The sequence below is a fragment of the Heterodontus francisci genome, chromosome 4, assembly GCF_036365525.1.
Source record: "Heterodontus francisci isolate sHetFra1 chromosome 4, sHetFra1.hap1, whole genome shotgun sequence".
NCBI lineage: Eukaryota > Metazoa > Chordata > Chondrichthyes > Heterodontiformes > Heterodontidae > Heterodontus > Heterodontus francisci.
In genome coordinates this window covers 161,482,781-161,505,625 of record NC_090374.1, presented here as the reverse complement: position 1 = coordinate 161,505,625, position 22,845 = coordinate 161,482,781, and the positions used below count along the sequence as shown (strand labels likewise).

The 22,845-nt window shown below is 43.0% G+C and overlaps 1 protein-coding gene across 1 annotated transcript in view; it reads right to left on the bottom strand.

The window, feature by feature from the left end:
* LOC137368742 (trans-2,3-enoyl-CoA reductase-like) overlaps positions 1 to 22,845 on the bottom strand; it is a 202,532-nt gene that overhangs the window by 49,764 nt on the left and 129,923 nt on the right. The window contains exons 5-6 of the mRNA XM_068028931.1: positions 20,070 to 20,185; positions 7,197 to 7,302 (exon numbers count right to left, since the gene is read on the bottom strand). Of these exons, the coding sequence (XP_067885032.1) occupies positions 7,197 to 7,302; positions 20,070 to 20,185 (222 nt within the window). The remainder of the gene's footprint in view (positions 1 to 7,196; positions 7,303 to 20,069; positions 20,186 to 22,845) is intronic.

Here is a 22,845-nt window from a genome sequence, read left to right as displayed (position 1 = left end):
AGCTAATAAATGCAAGTATCCCATATGCCTTCCTAACCACCTTATCTACCTGTGCTGCTGCCTTCAGTGATCTATGGACAAGTACACCAAGCTCCCTCTGTACTTCCTAGGGTCCTACCATCCATTGTATATTCTCTTGCCTTGTTAGTCCTCCCAAAATGCATCACCTCACACTTCTCAGAATTAAATTCCATTTGCCACTGCTCCGCCCATCTTACCAGCATATCTAAATCATCCTGTAATCTAAGACTTTCCTTCTCACTATTTACGACACCACCAATTTTTGTGTCATCTGCGAACTTACTGATCATACCTCCTATATTCACATCTAAATCATTAATATACAGTACAAACAGCAAGGGTCCCAGCACTGATCCCTGTGATACACCACAGGTCACAGGCTTCCACTCGCAAAAACAACCCTCGACCATCACCCTGTGCCTCCTTCCACTAAGCCAATTTTGGATCTAATTTGCCAAATTGCCCTGAATCCCATGGGCTCCTACCTTCTTAACCAATCTCCCATGCGGGACCTTATCAAAGGCCTTACTGAAGTCCACGTAGACTACATCAACTGCTTTACCCTCATCTACACATCTAGTCACTACCTCGAAAAATTCAGTCAAGTTTGTTCGACATGATCTCCCCCTGACAAAGCCAGGCTGACTATCCCTGATTAATCCCTGCCTTTCCAAGTAGAGATTAATCCTGTCCCTCAGAATTTTTTCCAATAGTTTCCCTACCACTGATGTTAGACTCACTGGCCTGTAATTACCTGGTTTATCCCTGCTACCCTTCTTGAATAAAGGTACCACATTCACTGTCCTCCAATCCTCTGGTCCCTCTCCTGTGGCCAGAGAGAATTTGAAAATTTGTGTCTGTTCAAAGGACACCAAACATTCATTTCAGCAGCACAACCATATTTGGTCAGCTCCACCAAGGACACATTGGAATAAAGAGGATGAGATGACTTGCTCATGACTCATTGTTGTAGCCTAGCATCAGCAAGGACATTGACCAGGTAGTGAGGGCTTGTGATGCATGTCAGGAGCACCAAGCCAATCAGCACAAAGAGCCGCTCCAACCACATGACATCCCATCCTCTCCATGGACCAAGCTAGTAACAGACCTATTCACCATGGACAAAGATGACTATCTACCAGTGACCGACTATTACTCCAAATTCCCAATTGTTCAAAAACTTCGGGACATGTCAAGTGCAGCAGTGGCCAGCATTGTTAGCACCATCTTCAGTATCTTCGGTGTCCCGATGGAAGTGGTATCGGACAATGGTCCACAATACAATGGGAAACCAATTCAAGATATGTGTTTATCAACCATATAACGTCATCACCCTGGTATCCTTGTTCTAATGGAATGGCTGATTGCATGGTCAGGACAGTCAAGTTGCTGATCAAAAGGTCCACAGAAACTGGACAAGTTGTCCAGGTTGCATTGCTACATCTTCACACAACTCAGTTAGACTCCAGATTGGCATCACCATTAGAAACTCTGTTCAGTCGAATAGTGAAAACCACTTTACCAAGCTATCACCTCACTAATCATAATCATAGAGCAGCTACATCAGAGACAAGACAGGATGAAAGGCATGCATGATATATGTGCAGATGCTGAATTACCGCCACTTTACGTTGGCCAGAAGGTGAGGGTCCTACACCCACAAGAACAGACGTGGATTCCAGCAGATATCCAAAGAACCACCATCTTATGAAGCGATGACAAATGGTACGAAAAGGGTCTCACCTCAGAGGACCCTCTGCCAGCTATGAACAGGGCTGACCAACCAGCATTGCCTGCACACACGTGTGTTCATTTTTCTGATGAAGAGGCAACAAGCAATGCACCGAGCACACTGACCACTGAAGACAGTCAGTCTGAACACAATCTCCAGGATGAAAGAATAGACAACTTGAAATCACACCCTCGTGTAGTTGTTGCAAGGTTTGGTCAAGTCACCTGATGACAAGTATGTTACCAATCAAAGACAACATCATGTGGAGTAGCATTCCAAGTGTTCATGTTACAGTTGAATTTTCCATGTAAATAATGTTTATTGTTGTCATTATTTGTATTCCACAAAGCAAACCTATCCATGTAAATATTAGGGTTGAACTATAGGGATTTTATTTTACTTAAGAGAAGGGGAATATTGTGATAACACATTGGTTAGTATATTAAGATAATATGTTTAAAAGAATAATTGTAATCATTTGAATATGTTTTTATGCAAATATATACATCATCACAGGAAGTGATGCAATACCACTTGCTGCAGCCACATTGCTCAGTGAGTTGCATGTGTGTTCAATCTCTATGCCAGCATTTCGACTGTGTTTGTATTAGCCTAAAGCTCCTGATAATATAACAGAGCTGAGCTGGAAGTTGCATACCCCCGGAGGAAGCAGCGATGGGTGGGCCATTCATGCTGCCCCATCTGACACAAAAAAACCTTGCCTCTGTTGTTTCTGTAAACAACCTGTAGCAGTCCCTTCAAGAAATACTGGTTAAGCCACTGTACAGCTAGTACCAATAGGTAGAGCATCAGGGCACATTGGTACCTTAAATTTTACCGGGGTCTTATGCACAATTTACATACTTCCAGCAAAATGGGCATGTGTGGATCTGAAGTGGGAACAGGTTGGTAAACTGAACACCACAATTTTTGGAATGCTAAAACCCCGGGACGAATTTTATTCTGGCGGCGGAGAGATCTCCACGTTACCTCTTCTCTGGAAGGCTCGCCGAATCTAGTGTAATCAGGCACTTAAGTAGACAGTGGTGGATATTCCACAGGATCAAGAACCCCATCGCCAGAAGTCCTGCCCTTGGAGAGCTGCCAGCCAATCAGAGGCCGGCAGCTGCAGTGTCACCGCGGAGGCAGTGGCTGCTGCTGGAGGTGCACCCATCGGAGGCCGAGGAGCATTGCTGGACGCAGGTCACAGGTTGGTCAGGGCGGGAGGGGTCTCGCAAGGTGGAGGTCGTGGGGGAGGAGGGGACGGGAGTCGGCAGCAAAGTCAGGGTCGGCTTTCAGCGGGACACCCCTTCCCTATGCTGGGTCCCTCGTTCAAGCACTAAGTCCCCTATAGCCAGGAAGCAGCCCACACGGTTTTCAATGCCCTGCTTCCCGTGTGGCCTTCCCGCCCTGGACTAAATTTTGGCAGAGTGTGTTCGTGGCAGGAACCCCATCCCCAGCCCTGCCACCATCCCACCCGATTTTATGCTCACCCCACCTCCAAACCTGCCACAGGGTAGAGCATAAAACGAAGATCTTCGAAGAAGGTCACTGACCCGAAACATTAACTCTGTTTCTCTTTCCACAGATGCTGCCAGGCCTGCTGAGTGGTTCCAGCATTTCTTGTTTTTATTTCAGATTTCCAGCATCTGCAGTCTTTTGCTTTTATTTGTACAACTGTAGTCTGACTTCCACCAGTTTGTGGTCCAGCCCTCTTGAGATAAAGGCTAACATTGCATGAGTCCTTTTATTAATTTTTGTACCTGTATACAAGCATTTAGTGATTTCTATCCATGGACCCTGAAATTTCTCTGCACAATTCCTGCCAGTAGTATTTTATCTTCACCGACTTTGAAGTCAGCCTAGGATTTTGATAGCCAGGGGCCTGATTCCAATCTAAAAGTTGCAGCCTGATGACACCTTTGGCATCGCAATCTCATTTTAACTTGCAGGTTCAGGAGGCCTGAATTAGGACAACCCTGACAACTCTACCATGATGGGCATTCACGGAGTGACCAGATGAGGCCAAGATAAGTTTCAAAATTTTAATTTATGTGGAATCCTATGGGCCAAGAGGGCCACTCCAACTCTGTCCTCGCCTCTCCCTCATTGACTGGCATCTGTAACTCCCTCCCAAGCATTTAACTTATGCTGTGAACCATTTCCCACAATCCTCGGCAACATCCGGCTCCCCATTAATTCCCGCTTTCACTCCCGGTCCTGGAAGCATTCCAGCCAGCTTCAGGCAAGAGACAGTTATAAAAAATTGAAATATGACCTGATGATTAAAAAAGGGCCAGGTTGCTCTTCCTTCAGTTAGGTGGCACAGTAAATAGTGTGGATGGGGACAAAAAGTTGTCACGAGACATTGATTGATTAAATGAGTGGACAAAACTACAGCAAATGGAATTCAGTGTTGGGAAGTCTGAGGTCATCCATTTCAGACCTAGAAGAAACAAAGCAGATTATTTTCTAAATGCTGAGAAGCTAGGGACTGTGATGGAGCAGAAAGATTTAGTGGTCTATGTACAAAAATCACTAAAAGCTAATGGGAAGGTACACAAAATAATAAAAAGACTAATGGAATCTTGGCTTTTATCTTCATGGGCTGGAAAACAAAAGGGAAGAAGTTGCGCTACAGTTGTATAAAGCTTTGGTTAGACTGCAGCTGAAGTGCTGATTTAAGTTCCAGGCAGCACACCTCATTGTAATGAGAAGCTTCTTATGTTGTCTGATGCAACATAAATGAAATGTGTGGAGTTCAAGTTGATTGAAGATCTCAAACAGGTTTATTAACAGCTTAGCAAGTATGTACAGCACAGAACTATCTATTTGCAGGTGTTGCCTCTTGGTGTTACAGTTGCAGAGTGACTCTGGCAAGTAGTCACATGACTGCATCCTGGCATGCAGCTCATTAGCATACTAAAATCTTAAAGGGACATCACTCTTAAAGGCAATCACACAATATCCCCCTTCTTTCCACAGTCTCGTATGCTAATAGTAAAAATACATAAAATTTGATATCAAAATTATTTACACATGAATAGAGATTGTGAAATTTACAAATATAGAGGCTCACAAGTCTATATATCGCCTCGGTGGTTTGACAACTCCTGCTCAGGGAGTTTGCGTCTCATCTGTTGCTGTTCTTTCTGAAGTTTCTTGCTCTCTGCATTCAGTCTCAGTTGCTCTTCCTTCAGCCTGCTAATACACTCTGTTGCATTTCTCAAGATGACCAATTTTGAGGCCTTGTCATTCTTGCAAATTTCCGGCACCTCATCTCGAAGAGCCAATAGACAATGCTTCAATACATTCCTCCTTCAGGACATGGTGTGTCCTTCGCCTCTCCTCATCATCCACATCTGAAGGCTTGGGGCTCAAAGCTGAGGACTTGTTGGGGGAGGAGTACTTGGTCTCATGGAGATACCTGTCCATTCTGGCTCATTGTGGTGCTAGCGGTTCTCTAGAGAGCAGAAGTGAAGGTGCGGCATAGCTGTGCTGTTGCTGGGTTTCCAGACTACAGCATTTGAGGCTGGTCACAGTCTACGAGCAGGTTCCGGTCCTTGGAGATTTCCCTTTGGCAATGCTCTTGTGGATAGTTATGATGTTGATTGATAGTCCTGCCACTGCTGGACCGCTCATGTCTACTAGTTGGACATTTGTGGTTTCCATGCCAACTTCCATTGCATTGTTAATATGCCACTGCAAGTGATCGGTGACCCATTGTATACGGATAACTTAGCAGTTGTCGGTTGGATCATTGATCGCCAATGACTCTGGTACATATCTTTGAGGATTCAGACTGGTAGAATGTTTGCACTAGTGCTGGTGTCAGTCTTGACCTTGAGTGTATATTTGCCAGCTTTCTCTCGGAAAATAATTTCAAAGGGACATCACTCTTGAAGGGAATGACACAACACTCATGAATGATATATTGGACTTACAGGTGATACCGGGGCTAAAAGAGGTTAAATTATGAGGACCAGTTACATAGACGAGGCTTGTATTCCTGTCAATATTTCAGTATAGAAGATGAAAGAACTATTTTATTGAGGCTTTTAAGATGATTAAAGGATTTTATAGGGTAGATAGGGAGAAAAGATTTCATATGGAGAGGGAGTCTAGAATAAGAGGGCATAACCTTAAATTTAGAGCTAGCTGTTCAGGGTGAAGTCAGAAAGCACGTCTTCATACAAAATTTGGTGGAAGTCTGGAACTCTCTCAAAAAGCTGTTGAGGTTAGATTAATTGAAAAAAAATCCTAACTGAGATAGTTAGACTTTTATTAGTCAAGGGTATTAAGGGATATGGACCAAAGGTGGGTTAATCAAGTTAGGAATTACATCAACCAGAATCTAACTGAATGGAAAGGTAGAAAAGGCTCGAAGGGCTCAATGGCCTACTCCTGTTCCTATGTTCCTTCATGCACCTGAATGTGCTGCCTGCTGTAGGCCTCCCACACACCAAACCTTCCCTGAGTTAAAATCGATCCTTATGTTTTGACTAATGAGTAATAAATCCTTTCCTGGTTTGACTGATCTTACTCACCTTTTTAATTGTGTTACTTTAATATAAAATATCACAAATTATAAAATATAGTAAAGGAATATATTGTAGTATTTGGTGTTATAAGTAGGCCTTTCATGTATTCTCTGTAGTTATAACTAAACTCTGTATTCCAATCATTCTGAAGGTTGGAGGTAGTACAATGCCATGTATTAAGGATTTTAACTGGTTGTACAATATGTTAGTGTTTGATGGTTCCCTATCAACTCCAGCCGTGGTTTTCTACAGTGAGATGACACTGCAGATCAGACTGTCTCTCACCCATTTATATTGCTTTATCTTTACTGCATTAACATTACATGCAGTTGAACCTATAATAAAAGAGAATTCTTTGTGATATACATGCACATCATGATACCCATTTTTGATTACAAAAGATGCCAGACTTTTATTAGAAAGGGTCCAAACAGCTTGCTTTTATTTATTATAAAAAAACTAACATAGATATCTAATAAGAAATGGCCGTGCAAAGCAATCTGCTTTTCATTTCTTTTGAGAGATAAACTGGATAAATCCTATGGGAAATAAAAGACAGATTACATGCCAGTCTCAGCTCTGTATTATCCTGTCTAACTGCACCCTGTGCTTTGCTCAGCATCAGTGCTGTCCTTCATGACATTATAATGGTTCTGCAAAAAACAAAAGCTAAAGCTTCACCACATACAGTTCAGATAAAGATTTATTGAAAATACCTCCTGATACCATTGGCTTTTAATCCAATCTAGGAGATAAAATATTGAAGAAAGGAATAATTTTAGAAAATACTGTAGTTGCACTATAAAATGCTGTGTGGGCGGGGGAAACAAAGTGTGACATAGCAAAAAACATGCATATAAGGTTTCCTTAATTACCAAATACTGAGCTGTGCTAATGCTTACCTTCAGCATCTTCTTCAGAGCTGTGTTTCCATTAGAAAAGCTGTGCACAAAAAGAGCTTCGAGGATTTGCTTGATGTAGTGAAGAGAGTGGCAGATGCAAGCCAAGCTGAAAGGCAAGGTGAAGGGAGACAAAATACAAAAGTAATTTGGAAAGGAAGCATACTTTTATGAAGATTTTTGCATATTGCTATTGATTCAGGACTGAATGCCCACTTCTTGTTGTTTGAGTTATTACATCAATACTTTTAATCTGCGTTTTTGTTGTTCCATTCTCTATATTGGAATCTGGATGGTATATTTCATTCCAGAAATTGTCCCTGGTTGGCAGGCTAACAAATTCTACAGAATCATAAACTCCATTGGAGCCAAAGGCATTAGTCATGTGGAACACAGATGGCAATATAATATCCCAAGCTAAGGAAAAGATCTTTATTTGTCATGAAAGGATCCCACTGAAACACTGGAAAACAGTCTAATCATCCAATTTCTAACCTACTCATTAACACAGTTCATAACACACACATCTGTCTAACAAGCAGTCAGTCTCTCAAGTAGAAGCCAGCCTGTGGCTTGGTGCTTGCAGTGCTGCCTCGGTTAGGCACTGCAGGGTTGAAAGCCTGCTCTCAACCGTCCTGGCCGCTGAAAACTAGAGCTCTGACACTTGGCATCAAGTGACGATACTGGGGTCTGGTGGATGTGGGAAATCACCCTCATCCTATGGGCTGTGATAGCCCAAAAAACCCTGCCATCATATCAGACTAACAACCATATGGGCTGATAGAATGGTGGTTGTGGCCATAGAAGAATTGTTCATATCATGATAATCAACCTGTGCATCCTTCCACTATTTCACACTGTTCTGCATGGGAAGAGTACATAGAAATGAAAATAAACAATTTTCTCAGATTAACTTGCTGTAGGTGAATTTTCATATTGATTCATTCTGTCTCACAAATTTATATTTGCTCTTCTTAGAGTCACAGTCTGCCTTCTCTGTCTTCCTGAAGTTTGTTTTTTATTTATTCTATTTAGAGATACAGCACTGAAACAGGCCCTTCGGCCCACCGAGTCTGTGCCGACCATCAACCACCCATTTATACTAATCCTACATTAATCCCATATTCCTACCACATCCCCACCTTCCCTCAATTCCCCTACCTATACTAGGGGCAATTTATAATGGCCAATTTACCTATCAACCTGCATGTTTTTGGCTGTGGGAGGAAACCAGAGCACCCGGCGAAAACGCACGCAGTCACAGGGAGAACTTGCAAACTCCGCACAGGCAGTACCCAGAATTGAACCCGGGTCGCTGGAGCTGTGAGGCTGCGGTGCTAACCACTGCGCCACTGTGCTGCCCTGTGTTGCACGATAATCTGCTGAAAATGATGTTGTTTAGCAATATCAAGTGACCGTGGGCCACTAACCTTCATGTTGTGCCCAAATGTCAAGGCGGCTGAGGGCAGGAAAGCTGAGGAATGGGATTCAATCCAAACCCATGCAAAAAACCAATAAAAACATGACTGATGATCGCAAACCTGTTCGTACTCTACAATGGCCAATTCACTTATTGCACATAATGACTGGAATTTAACGCCCCCCCCTCCCTCCGTGGGATGGACTAAGGGTTGGTGTGGCGAGTAAAATCAGGTTGGAGGCAGGGGGTGCCATGCTTGTTACCTAGCCACCCCCGCCTCTATTTTACCAATGGCAGGGAGGTGACAGGCAGCTTGCCTTCTCTAAGTCCAATTGAAGCCCTTAAGTGGCCAGTTAATTGCCACTTAAGGGCCTCTTCCTGTCACCGCTGATATTTTACCAGTGGCACATGGGCACTTCGGCACCTGAGGAGGCAACCCAGTAATACCTGGTGGCCTCCCTGTGGGCTGGGGGTGTGTGACACTTCTCATTGGATACCCTGTGGTGGGGCCCCCTCCAGTGGTATAGGCCACACCTGCTAAAACAATCCACCTGCCCTACAATCCGACACCACCGCTCCCGGTGATGCTGTTGGAATTGAAGCATTGCTGGCTCTCTGATTGGCTGACAGCTCTTGGAGGTGGCACTTCACAACTGCAGCCAATTAATGACCTGAGCCACACAAAATAGCAGCGTGGCTTTCAGGCCCATTGGAGGCAGGTTAGCCCCCACTTTCCAGATGGTGGGTGGGGCCACCACCTCATGGTTAGATTCTAGCCAACATTCCCATTTAGCAGCCTATTTTGTCTGACCGAACAACAGCAACTTGCATTTATGAAGTAAACTGACATAAATGCTTCTTTAAACATCGTTACACATGCATGAACACTTCGCTTATAAAGGTCCACATGAATAACTATTCGTTTTGCATGCAGAGAGATTTTCAAAATTACCTTTCTTTCCAAACTTGAGGGATTAATAATTCATCGGTGCCCAGTCTCAGATGTCTGAAAACACCCAACCCAAAATCAGATTAGACATCCTTGGGCACAGGATGTTGGTCCCCAAAATGGGTCAGTGTTGCGCCTATCTTTGGTCATAAAATGAATGCAACAAGGTCTAATTTCGAGGTCAAAATTTGTTCAACCAGTCTCCACACAACAACTGTAGATTTTAGCCAAGCTAGAATGGAAGGTATTGGATTGAAACACGCTCTTTGTGAATCCAAACTAGTCATGGCAGGAAGGGCTGGGTGGAAGACCTGGCAGCCATATTGAGCATCTGTCTGCTCCCAAAGCCACACATTGGGGTCATTTTCTAAGTTCTTGCTGCCAACTAGAATGTTGGCTGGTGCACATGATTTTCTAACAATTAGTTGTTTTATGGGATATTCACGGCCAGTGTGTTGGGCTCACTGCCGACAAATTGAGCTGCTGGAAGTGTCCCTCCAGTATAAACAAGAATTTTGAACTATCAAGCACAGGGATTTCTGACTTAAAAGTAAATTTTGAAAGAAAACCTGTTTACTGGCATTCAGATCAGCTTGTCAAAAACGAACAACTCATGTTTGTCTTTTCATGCTTAAGTTAGTTTCCAGACAATAATTAATCAACAGGACCAACACAATTATGAGGCCTATCAAATTTAATTAATAACATGCACTTCTGCAGACATGTACGAAACAAATAGAAGTTAATTAACTTATAACCCATGGGTAATGCCTGGCAAAAAGTGCCTTGTTGGGTATTGAAGAACATATCTGCCAAAAGTTGAAAGTTTTTAAAACAGTGGGAAATAAACTAATAAAGATAAATGGAAGAAGGACAGCGTTGAAAAAGTGACATAGGGCTACATTTTATTATGGCGATGGGGTCCTGGCAGCAGGCTGAAAGGTGGAGGGAGATCTCGCCTCAGCCCTCTGTCAGCAAGCAGGCAATTAACTGTCCACCATTGGAGACTCCATCCCTTTAAGGAACGAGCTCCCACCTCCAGAGCTACTGGTCAATCAGAAGGCCCTGCAGTACAAAGATATCTGGAGACCATGTGAAAGGTGAGTGGGGTCAGAGACACTGGGGCGATTCAGACAAGTGATGGGGTAGGGGTGGGGGTTGTTGAGGGTGGAATGGTGTCTTCCCGTGGGGGGGGGGGGGGGGGGGGGGGGGAAGCATGCGGGCAGCGATTACTTCCAGCAGGGCCCTCCGGGGAGCCCTGGATTGACCCCAAAGGAGGGACCTCCCCCAGCCCCACTAGGAGCCTGCCAGGATTTACCTGGTAGTTTGCCCCACATTAGCGGGCCCCACCGCCTTCCACAAAATTGAGGTGGAGGCGGGAAGAGGCCCTTAAGTGGCCATTAATTGACTACTTCAGGTTGCCAATTGGCCAGGGGTGGGAAGGCCATCCTTTCCCATACCACAAAAAATGGCAGGGGGCCCGGGCAATGTCAGGAACAATGGCCCGTCCCATTTTGTTTGCCCCCCCTGCCTCCATGCCCACCTCCAAGGGCAGAAGAAAAGTCTGCCCCTAGATAGCAGATGATACATTCTCCTAATCTAATCATGTTAAGGAGCTACCAGTAGCATCTTTTTTTAAATTAATAAACATGTATTTTTCACCCAATATTCCAGAGTTACTTCCACACACTATGCCTGGGAAGCAAGTGTCAATAAGTTGATGCCCAGTCTTCTCCACAAGTTGATCTTCCCCAAACGCCTAGGAACAATGGCCCCAAATTTAACTGCCCATACTTGGTAGATACCAGGCGGAGGGGAGCATGTTAAAATAATGTGAGTCACTTACTCCCTCTGATCCTGCTGCCTTTCTGCCATATACCAATATTAACGTGCTCTTTTGTGCAGGTGACCCTATCTGGAGCCAGATTCTAGACCAGAAAAGGCTCTGAGAGCAGATTTTTAAAGTTTTAATTTTGGTTTACTTGGGGGCCAACAGAGGCTTGAATGCTCCTTCTGGTCTCACAAGGCAGCCTTGAGCCTCCCTTGTGCCAGGCTACCCCACCTCCTGATCTTTGGTATTGATATAAGCTTATTTTTCTTTTTTGTTTCTTTTATTTGGTCCTTCTGATTTGCCTTGAAGTAACAGTCAGGGTAATCTTTGTGTCGGAAGATGACAGTGTTCATTTCATAAAGTTTTGAAATAGTGTTCAATGGAAACTGTGTTTCCTTAGCAAACTTACAAAATGGAGGTAAAGAGGTACAGAGAGATAAACTGTGTAAGATTAAATCACCTTTTCAATCAGGTAGAATCACTTTTCACCACATACGATTCCACATCTATTTTGCATTTGTATCCAGTTCTTGGACCATGCCATTACCATTTCCGCATTTTCGACACTTTCCTATTCACCAATCCCTCTCCCTCACTTCATTGCCCCTTTTCCTCTCACCCTTTCATACTTTCCACTCCTCACCTCTATCTGTTTTTTTTATCTGCAGCTACGTACATGGAGTTGCAGCATTCCTAGGGTTCAGCAGCTCTGTTTCCTCCATTCAGAAGGATTTCTACCTTGGGAATTGAAGTCTGTGCATTGCAGCTAATCTTTTCCTCTCCACTCCCTCGTTGTGATTGTCCCTCCCAATCCTTTTGGCTAGGTGCCAGAACCAGTTTGCAGGTATAGCTAATCTTCATTTCTGGCTGATCCATGTTGTTAATTTCTCTCTTTCTCTCTGCTTCACTTTAATATCATTTCCAATTTCTGGTGATCTTTTTCTTTCTGGTAACCTTTATGATGGATCCAGTTTCTCATTGATCGCTCTCTTCTTTCAGGTCACGGATCTTGCTCTTATTTTGCCCAGGAGCCTTATAACCACAGTGGTTCATTGACAACTGCAGTCCAGATGTACCTGGAGCTTCTTCATGGTTCTAGTGTTTTCTGGTCTCACGTCATTGTATTTGTGCGTAAACTGATTTCACTCAGTGGTAGCACTCTTGGCTCTGAGACAATAGGCTGTGGGTTCAAGTCCCGCTCAAGAGACTTGAACACATGATCTAGGCTCTTTCGTGCAGTACGAAACATGTGTAACACTGTTAGAGGTGTCACCTTTCAGATGAAATGTTAAACCAAGGCCCCATCTGTCCTATCAGAGGGATGTTTGAAATCTATTTGAAAAACAGTGAGTTCTCCTGGTGTCCTGGTACCCATTGATCCCTCAAACAACATCACGAAAACAGATGATGTGATCATTTATTTTACTGCTTGTGGGACCTTGCTGGGCACGAATTGGTTGCCATGCTTCCCTACATTACAACAGTGATTAAACTTCAAAAGTAATTAACTGGCTGTAAAGCCCTTTGAAATATCATCAGGTCATGAAAGGCCCTCTCTAAATGCAAGTCTTTATTTCTATTTTCTTTATGTATGATGCTCCCAATCAATCTGGGGTTTTGAAATAGGCAGCTCTTTATGTTTAAATGGGTTTGCACTTTGCATCAATCGCTGATAGAAATTCTGACCAAGAAACTAGTCGAAATATTTTGACTGCAAGAACAGCAGGAAGTCTGAGAGCACAGTGGGGATAAAGCAGCAGTGAGGAAAGAGAGAGAGCACTGTAAGAACAGGGGGAGGTCCGGGAGCACAGCAGGGATAAAGCAGCAGTGGGGAGAGAGAGAGCACTGCGAGAACAGTGGGAGGTACGATAACACAGTGGGAATAAAGCAGCAGTGGCAAGAGAGAGAGAGAGAGTGAACACTGCCAGAACAAATCAACGGAAGAAAAATTAAGGATTGACATCACAGGACAGCAGGTAGGTCATTAGTTGGTGAGTATAAAGGTTTTCCTTTCCCTCTAAACTTGGGCAGCAGTTTAAATTAGGACCAGAAAGCTATAAAGTACTATATTAAATTTATAGCTTAATAAGTTAAACTAATTAATGAAACTACAAATAAGTAAAATATTTAAGTTAATTCCCTGTAAAGTAAAGTGACATCAGCACAAGGGAAGCAGCTGATCAGTGAGTAGCTGATGAGCCTGTATTTTCTAAAGTCTTAGGTTTATTTCTGTTAAGTCATTTAATAGTTTAATAAATAGAGGCATGGCAGGGCATCTCAGTTCCATGAAGTGCACGTCCTATTCCAGACTGCTTCTTGCGTTCTGGACAACCACATGTCCAGGAAGTGTCATCAGCTGGAGGAGCTCAAGCTCTGGGTTTTGGAGCTTGAGCAGCAGCTGGCGTCATTGTGGTGCATCTACGCAGTTGAGAGTTTTGTGGCTAGAAAACTGCTGATTGTGGTCACACCACAGCTTAAGGGTGTGCAGGCAGAGAGGGAATGGGTGACCACCAGACAGTCAAGGAGGACAAGGCAGGTAGTGCAACCAGTATTCAGTTCTGAGTACTGGTGAGAGTGATGGTTCCTCTGGGCAGTGCAGCTAGAGCAAAGTCCACAGCACCACAGCTGGCTCAGCTATTCCAGGGGGCAGGAGGAAGACTGGGAAGGCAATAGTGATAGGGGATTCTTATAGAGAGGGGAACAGACAGGCGTTTCTGCAGCTGCAGACATCAATCCAGCATGGTATGTTGCCTTCCTGATGCCAGGGCCAAGAACGTCACTGAGCAGCTACAGAACATTCTAAGGGGAGAGCGTGAACAGCCAGCGGTCATGGCCCATATCGGTACCAATGACATAGGTAGAAAAAGTGATGAGGTGCTGCAGACAGAATGTAGGGAGCTGGAAAAGAACTAGAAAGCAGGACCTCAAAGGTAGTAATCTCCAGAATACTCCTGGTGTCATGTGCTAAGTATTAAATTGGAGGATAGAGCAGATGAATGCATTGCTGGACAGATGGTGCAGGAGTGAGGGCTTTAGATTTCTGGGACACTGGGACCGGTTCTGGGGGAGGTGGGACCTATACAGGATGGACAGGTTACACCTGAACAGAGCCAGGACCAATGTCCTTGTGTGGCGGTTTGTGCGTGCTATTGTGAAGGGTTTAAACTAACTGGGCAGGGGGTGGGAACCAGGAGGTAATATTAGAGAGGAAAAATAAGATGCACAAAGTATTGGGAGAGACAGATAGCACTAAAGTAAGAAATATTAACATATTAGATAGGGTCAGAGTAAGAGGGAATGCAATAAAGTCTAAAGTAGGGCAGTGTATGTATGAGAATGCACAAAGTGTGGTTAAAAAAAAAATTGGTAAGCTGAAGGCATAGGTGACCAAGCGGAATTATGATGCTGTAGTGATAAAAGTTACTAGCTCAAAAAAGTACAGGACTGAGTACTAATTATTCCTGAATACAAGGTATTCTGGAATGATAACGAAGGAAAGAAAGGTGGAATGGTGGCAGTATTGATTAAGGATAGTATTACTGCACTGGAGAAAGAGGATGTCCTGGAGGGGTCAAGGACAGAATCCATTTGATGAGACCTAAGAAACAATAGAAGTACCATTACACTACCACATTTATTCTACAGGACTCCAACTAGTGGGAAAGTTATAGAGGAACAAAATTTGCAAGGAAGTTACAGAGAGGTGCAAGAATTATAGAGTAGTTATAATGGAGGACTTTAATTATCCTAATACAGACTGGGATAGTAATAATGTAAAGGGAAAATAATTTCTAAAGTGTGGTCAGGAGGATTTTCTATATCAGTATGTTTCCAGTCCAATGAGGAAGGAGGCATTGCTGAATCTGATTCTGAGGAATGAGTAGGACAAGTGGATGAAGTGTCAATAGGGCAACATTTAGGAGGCAGTTATAGTATCTTAAGGTTTAGGTTAGCTATGGTAAAGAATAAGGAGCGATCTAGAGTAAAAATACTTAATTGAAGGATGTTCAATTTCAGTGGAGTGAGAACGGATCTGGCCCAAGTAAATTGTTATCAAAGACCAGCAGACAAAACTGTAGTTGCACAATGGGCTGCCTTTAAAGAGGAGATAGTTTGGGTACAGTTGAAGTACTTTTCCGCGAGGGAGAATAATAGCACAAACAAATCTAGAGTGCCCAAAGAGGTAGAGAGTATGATGAGGCAGAAAAAAGGTGCCTATGACAGATGTAATTGGCCCAACTCCTCCCTTTAGCACCCTTCTATTATTTGCATGGCTGTAGAAGACTTGGATTTTTTTTAATGTTGGCTATCAGTCTCTTCTCAAACTCTTTCTTTGCTTCTCATATTTCTTTTCTGACTTCACCTCTGAATGTTCTATGTTCAGCCTGGTTCTCACTTGCATTATCAACCTGACATATGAACATGTTTGTATGTTCATCTGTCAGGTTGATAATGCAAGTGAGGACCAGGCTGAACATAGAACATTCAGAAGTGAAGTGAAAAAAGAAATATGAGAAGCAAAGAAAGAGTATGAGAAGAGAGTGGCAGCCAACATAAAAAGGAATCCAAGTCTTCTACAGGCATACAAGTAGTAAAAGGGTGCTAAAAGGAGGAGTTGGGCCAATTATGGACCGAAAAGGGATTTATGTATGGCGGCAGAGTGCATGGCTGAAGTACTAAATGAGTACTTTGCATCTTTATCAAGGAAGAAGATGCTGCCTAGGCCATAGAGAAAGAGGAGGTAGTTGAGATACTGAATGGGCTAAAAATTGATAAAGAGGAGGTATAAGAAAAGCTGGCTGTAATTAAAGTTGAAAAATCATCACCAGATCTGGTGGGATTTAATGTGGAAGCTGTGGTACTGCCCACCACCTGGAAAGTCTGGGGCGAGCCCACCTCCACCGGCCATGGAAGCCATGATGTCATTCTGTGGCTCAGGTAGTTAATTGCCTGAGGTGCTGACTTCCTGCACTCTGAGGCAGGATGTCCCACCTCCAAGAGCTGCTGGCCATCAGAGGGCTGAACCTCTTCAGTTCCAGCAGTGCCACAGGGAGTGGTGGCCACTTCTGGGACTGCAGCAGGCTGCAGACCAAGCCAGCAATGGAGGCCGGAGAAGGAGGTGGGTGGGGTGGGCTCACCGGGGACAGTTGGGTGGGTTATGGCAAGGAAGGTGATAGGGGGGCATTTGAGAGGCCAGGGCAGTCATCAAGCGAGGGTGGCCTGTGCCGCTGGGGTGTGGTGGGGGGGCCGTCCATGGGACACAGGGTGCCCAAGCAGGATGGACCACCCGCCCCTGAGCCTGCAGGGAGGACGGCAGTTTTTAGTGGATAGCCTCCCCAGGTGGTAAAATACCGGTGGCAGGGGGAAGAGGCCTTTGGGCCTCAATTGCCTAAGAGTGGGTGGGCCACCAATCACCTCCCCCGCCGCTGGTAAAATACCAGTGGAGATGAGTAGGTAATGGGTATGGCATCACACCCAATTTTACGCCATACCGCCCAATTTTAAGTCCAAGCCCTCCTCTCAGCCCAGTTCTGGCAGGGAGGACGTGTGAAATTGCCGCCATCTATCCAGTTCTAGGCACCACACTTTAGGAAGGATGTGAAGGCATTGGAGAGGGTGCTGAAAAGATTTGTGACAATGGTTCTGGGATGAGAGACTTCAGTTACAAGGATAGATTGGCGAAGCTGTGGCTGTCTTCTTTAAAGAAGAGAAGGTTGAGGAGATTTCATAGAGGTGTTCAAAATCATGAGCGATCTAGACAGGGTAGATAGGGAGAAACTGTCCCCATTGGCAGAAGGGTAGAAAACCAGAGGACACCAATTTAAGGTGATTGGCAAAAGAAGCAACTGTGACATGAGGAAAATATTTTTTTATGCAGCAAGTGGTTGGGATCTGGCCTGCACTTTTTAAGACAGTTGTGGAGGGAGATTCAATTGTGGTTTTTAAAAGGGAATTGGATAATTATCTGAAGAGAAACAATCTACAAGGCTTCAGGGTGAAGGCAGGAGAGTGGGACTAGCGGAGCAGCTCTTACAGAAAACAGGCACAGAAATGATGGGTTGAATGGCCTCCCTCTGTGCTGTAACCATTCAATGAGTCTATAAGCATCCAAGGAAAAATAAATGGGTTATAAAAAAATTATGTTCCCTTAATTACTTACTTTTGCCTGTAGAACTCATGAGGGACACAGTGAAACATAATTATTGTCCATTCTCATAAAACATTTATCCCTGTTGCATATCCTCTATCAATAAATATGTCCATATGCATAATACATGAGGGAACATTAGAAAAATCATGAAGGGCAAATGCTTCATAATATGGTCCATCAAATCTAAGTTTTGTGCTATGGCCTATCAGATAAATGAAACTCTTGCCAATTTTCCTAATTGCCAAGTGGGAGCTCTCAAAAAAAAATAGACATATCACAATGGATCTATCAACAGCAACAAATTAAAAATATTAATGTTGATTTATCAAAATAATTTAGAAACATTTGTTATGAATGCTGGCCTTTGTAACATGATTATGTTTTAAAAATTGTGATTTTCTAATGTTTAAGATGGAGTCGAGAAAGTTAGGTGACCTCACATTCACTTTGCTAAATGACAAGACAAAAATCTTGGTTACCAGGACAACAGAGAACACAGATCAAAGGCTTTATTTGAAAGACTGCAGGGGTAACACCTGAAGAACAATGGGTTTCACCCTCCCAGACATTTGCAATGAGTCTGTGATTCTGAAGATGCAAATATACCAGGCAGCTATTAACACCTGGGAACAATGGAAGTCACAAGGGACTCTGTGAAACCAGACTTGTGGACTTTACATAATGGAAAAGGACAATAAGCTATTGACGTTTGGGTCCAGATAAATTTAACAGATTTTCTGAAGGCAGAAAGGCTGTAAGAAGGGAAACAAATGGTTGCAGTCTCAGAGTAGGCTGTAAGGAAGACATCCAGTGGTGGCAACATTGAGAGGGAGAGAGGGAACACCTGCCCTCGGAAGCCTGATACAGCGAATGGCTGCAAAGACTTGAACTTGCATTGAATGTTGAAGTTTGTGGAGAAGTAAAAGCCTAACAGGATCATCCAGGTCGGAAGTGCTCAGGAAAGTGAGTGAAGAGGACACTAATTTTGGAAAGGTCTGGGAGAACTAACCCATTGCAACAGGGAGAAGTTTGGAACTTTTAATCCCAAAGATTTTGCCATCAAAGAAGACTGTATAACATGTACACATTGTGTGAAGTCTCCAAGTATTCCAATAAGTAAAGAAAATATCTTTTCTTTGTAATTTGGGATATCAGCTACTTACAAAGTACTATTTAGTTAACACAGATTTCTTTTATTTTAGTTGTTATAATAACAGTCTTAAAATGTGAAATCGTTCAGGTAATTCTTTAACTTGGTCTGGGGGTTCTTATCATATATTTTAACATTAACAGTCTCATTGAGGTCATAACACATTATTAAGACATTTTTTTGTTGCAAAAACCCAAGTAGTTCATTGACGTCCTTCAGTGAGAGCCTTGCCACATCTCCACATGATATGGTTGATATTAAAATGGATAAGCATTGAACGCTACCCTACAAGTGCTTCCCATTACCCAAACAGCAAATCAAAAGCATTAAAAAAAAAGTTTCAAAACCATCAACAAAAAACATAGGCCCTGAATTTTCTCATTATCTTCAGCACTTAATGTGTTATTATGCAAAGATAGATTGAGGAAATGCACTTAGCACATTATGCCACTGATGCGTCATTGACATGCCATTAATGCAGCAGATGCAATTTTCCTTGATCTTTTTGAAGGCTTTGAAAATCATCCTGTCCAGGTTATATTTGCGTAGGAGTGTCACTCATCTGGTGGCGCTGTGCCCAGAAATTTCCTGCTTTAGCCTCATTAAAATTTGCACTTGACCTCCTCCCACAGTCCTCCACTCTCACCCATCTCTGCCACACGATCAAAAGAAGAGGAACAATAAGGCAAGGACAATAAGGCAACATGGCAGAGGACACAACCACACCAGATACTATCCTCCTCAGCAACACAGGTCCTTCAAGAACCTTTCATAGGAGTTCTGCACCCGAAGGGTGTAATTGACTATAGCTGCCATTACACATTGTGCAAAGTCCTTTGCAAAGATCTTCAGCCTCAGTAAACTGCTATTCAGTGAGAATGGTTGTCTTTGCTATGACAGGAATCACTGTCCTGTCTTTTTTTGGCACTGGATTCTTTTAAGGTGCCATCGGAGATCGGTGCACACAAGAGGGACTCTCTTCAGTCCTCCATCTCTTCTAGAAAGCCTTACAGAATTTCCTGTGAAAAGTCACAGCCTCCAAGAGCTTGACTGAAAACTGCAGTCTTCACAGAAACTAGGCTGCTTCTGCACTGAAGTGTTCTGGGGCTTAAGATGCTCAATGCTCTTTTAGACTGCAGTTACACCAGAGCTTACACCAGACCTTATGCAAGCTAACTTTCCCAGAAAACATGCACGCAATCCTGTCTGCTGGTGAACTGAATAACTTTCTGGCAGAATAACAGTGCAATAGTTAGGGAGAAAATTCAGGGTCATAGACTTGATAGAAAGATTCAAAGACTCAAAGATAGGCCTGTTAAAAAGAGGCACATCAGAAACCTCAGAGTAATAAAAGACAAAGGTAAAAATTACTTACTGCACCACAGGGTGGCAGCTGCAATGGTTTATATCCTCCATATCGTAAATATTTAGTAAGCGAAAATAAAACAACAGGTAGATTAAGAGACGCCCAATGTATTCTGTTAGAAATACCTAAAAAGAGAGGTAATGTACTTCAGCTTTATGGATGTGCTTGAAGATATGCTTGAAAAAATAATTGTATAAAGAGTTCTATTATGAGGCAGGTAACAGTAACCTGAACTATTGACAAGAGTGATTCAGTACAACTCATATAAGTTATTCCCCAAACCATGTCATTTACAATTATTGTCCACGTGGGGTGTCCAAGAGACAGCTTGTGAACCAAGTCAGTCTGTGAATTCCTTTCATTTAGCCTGTGAAACAATTGCCTATTTATTTTGCTCAATAATTTGATTTATTTCAGCCTCCCAGGCCTAAAAGACTGGAAATTAGTTGCCATCTGACTGGTGCATGTGGACTAATATGGGCATTACCAATCAGGGATCAGATTTAGATCTGTGGGCCTGGATTATTTAAAAAGCTAAGGCTTAAGATTTCATGTTTTCAGGCTTCATGGAAGATGAGGACTTGTGTATTTTTGTGTATGGGGTTGTTGAAGTTTTATTTTTGTGTACAATGTTGAGGAGGGAGGATCATCTTGTGCCTGTTCCTGAAGATAGGATATTTTTGTGTATGGGATGTTTGCATTTTCATGTATTGGAACTCACATTTCTTTCTGCTTATATACCACTCACTCATTGGCTTCAACACTTGTATCCAGCCCTGAACTCCAATCACTTCATAGAATCAAAGAAATTACAGTGCAGAAGGAGGCCATTCAGCTAATCGTGCCTCTGCTGGCTCCTTGAAAGAGCGATCATGCTTAGACCGACAACCCCATTTTGTTTCCATAACTCTGTAAGTTCCTCATCCTTAAGTAGCTGTCCAACTCCCTTTTAAATTTATTTATGGAATCAGCTTCCACCACGTTTCAGGTAGAGCGTTGATTCCAACAACTCTCTGAGTGGAAAAACTTCTCCTCGTGTCCCCTCTAGAGCTTTAGGCAATGATTTTGAATATATAACCTCTAGTTGTTGATCCACTCACGAGGGAATAATCTTTCTCTACCTATTCGATAAAAACCTCTCATCATCTTGAAAACTTCGATTAGGTCACATTACCCTTCACTGTTCCAAGGAGAATAGTCCTAACTTTTCCAATCTTGCCTCAATACTGAAGTTCCTCACCCCTGGCAACATCCAGGTAACATTCTTGTAAACCTCCTCCGTATCTTTCCAAGACCTTCACAGCTTCCTCAGGTGTGGTGCCCAGAATTGTCCAAAATATTCCAATAAGACTTACCCTGTGATTTATAAATTTCTAGCATGATCTCCTTGCTTTTATAATCTGTCCCTATATTTATAAACCCAAGTAGCCCAGAGGCTTTTTTTAACCACCATACCCTACCACTTACCCCCAACTTGCCCTGCCATCTTTAAGGATTTGTGTAGATGGACACCAAGGTCTCTGCTCATCTACACTTAAAGGAAAAATAGAAAAATACTTGCATTTATATTAGACCTTTCATGGCCACTGGATATCTCAAAGCACATTGCAGCCAATGAAGTACTTCTGGAAGTGTAGTCACTGTTGTAATGCAGGAAAACTTTCAGAACCGTGCCATTTATAGTACATTATCTTTCCATAATAGTCCTTCCAAAGTGCAAGTAACTTCTAAGATACCCACTTAGAAATGGGGTGCTGGACAAAATACTCCCAATGTGGTCTCAGCAGCCCACATATAATTTTAAAATCATCTTCAATTTATATGTCACATTCTTTTCAGCATCTTCCTTACTCTCTTCATAACTTGGGAGCATTGGGATGATAGTTGAGCTCTCTTCCCTATGTAACAGCACTTAAGGTGATTTGCTCAATGAGAAATGATTCCATTTCCAGAAATGGCTAGTCATTAATAACTTATTAGCTTTCCCCTTTAAGTGGTTGCATTTTAGAAGAAGGCAGTCAGAAAAATGCAAGGAGAATGCTAGCCATCTAATCAATAATCACTAATCAGTAGCCATTTCTGGAAATTGAATCATTTCTCATTGAGCAAATCACCTTAAGTGCTGTTACATAGGGAAGAGAGCTCAACTATCATCCCAATGCTCCCAAGTTATGAAGAGAGTAAGGAAAATGCTGAAAAGATTGGTTATTTATTAATTGTCGAGGAACTATTGAAACAACCAATTAAACCTCATTCTATATTTGTACCTGCAATTCTTCAGATAAATGATAATTTGTGCAACAAGATGCTCAATAACTGTTAGCAGTGCCTGTTAGTACATTAGCATAAATTATTCAGGGATAAAGATCTTTATGGCAGATGTCTTGTGGGGGGTGGGGTGCGAACGATGGGCATGAGACTCCCTAAGATTGGAGTTCCTATTCTTTTCAGATGGGAATTGGCACTTGTGTGGTGGTCAGGATGCCAGGTGGACTAGATCCATGAAGGCTTAAATTTAGTTTAAAAAAATTCCATCAGATTGGCCACCCATAGAGGAGTATGTGACTGGGGTTGAAGATGGGTTAGATGGCTAGCAAACACCTTGTCTCTCCCTACAGGATATACCATGGCTGGTGTTTCAATGGTCATGGAGCAGGTGGATGTTGTGCATGAGACAGGTGGGTGCTGAGAATGTGGCCATCAGCTGTGATGAAGGTATAACTGCTGGCATTGCAACTTGAGGAATTTCTGAGCTTATGACCTTTTGCTCCCGTTTCTAAAACTG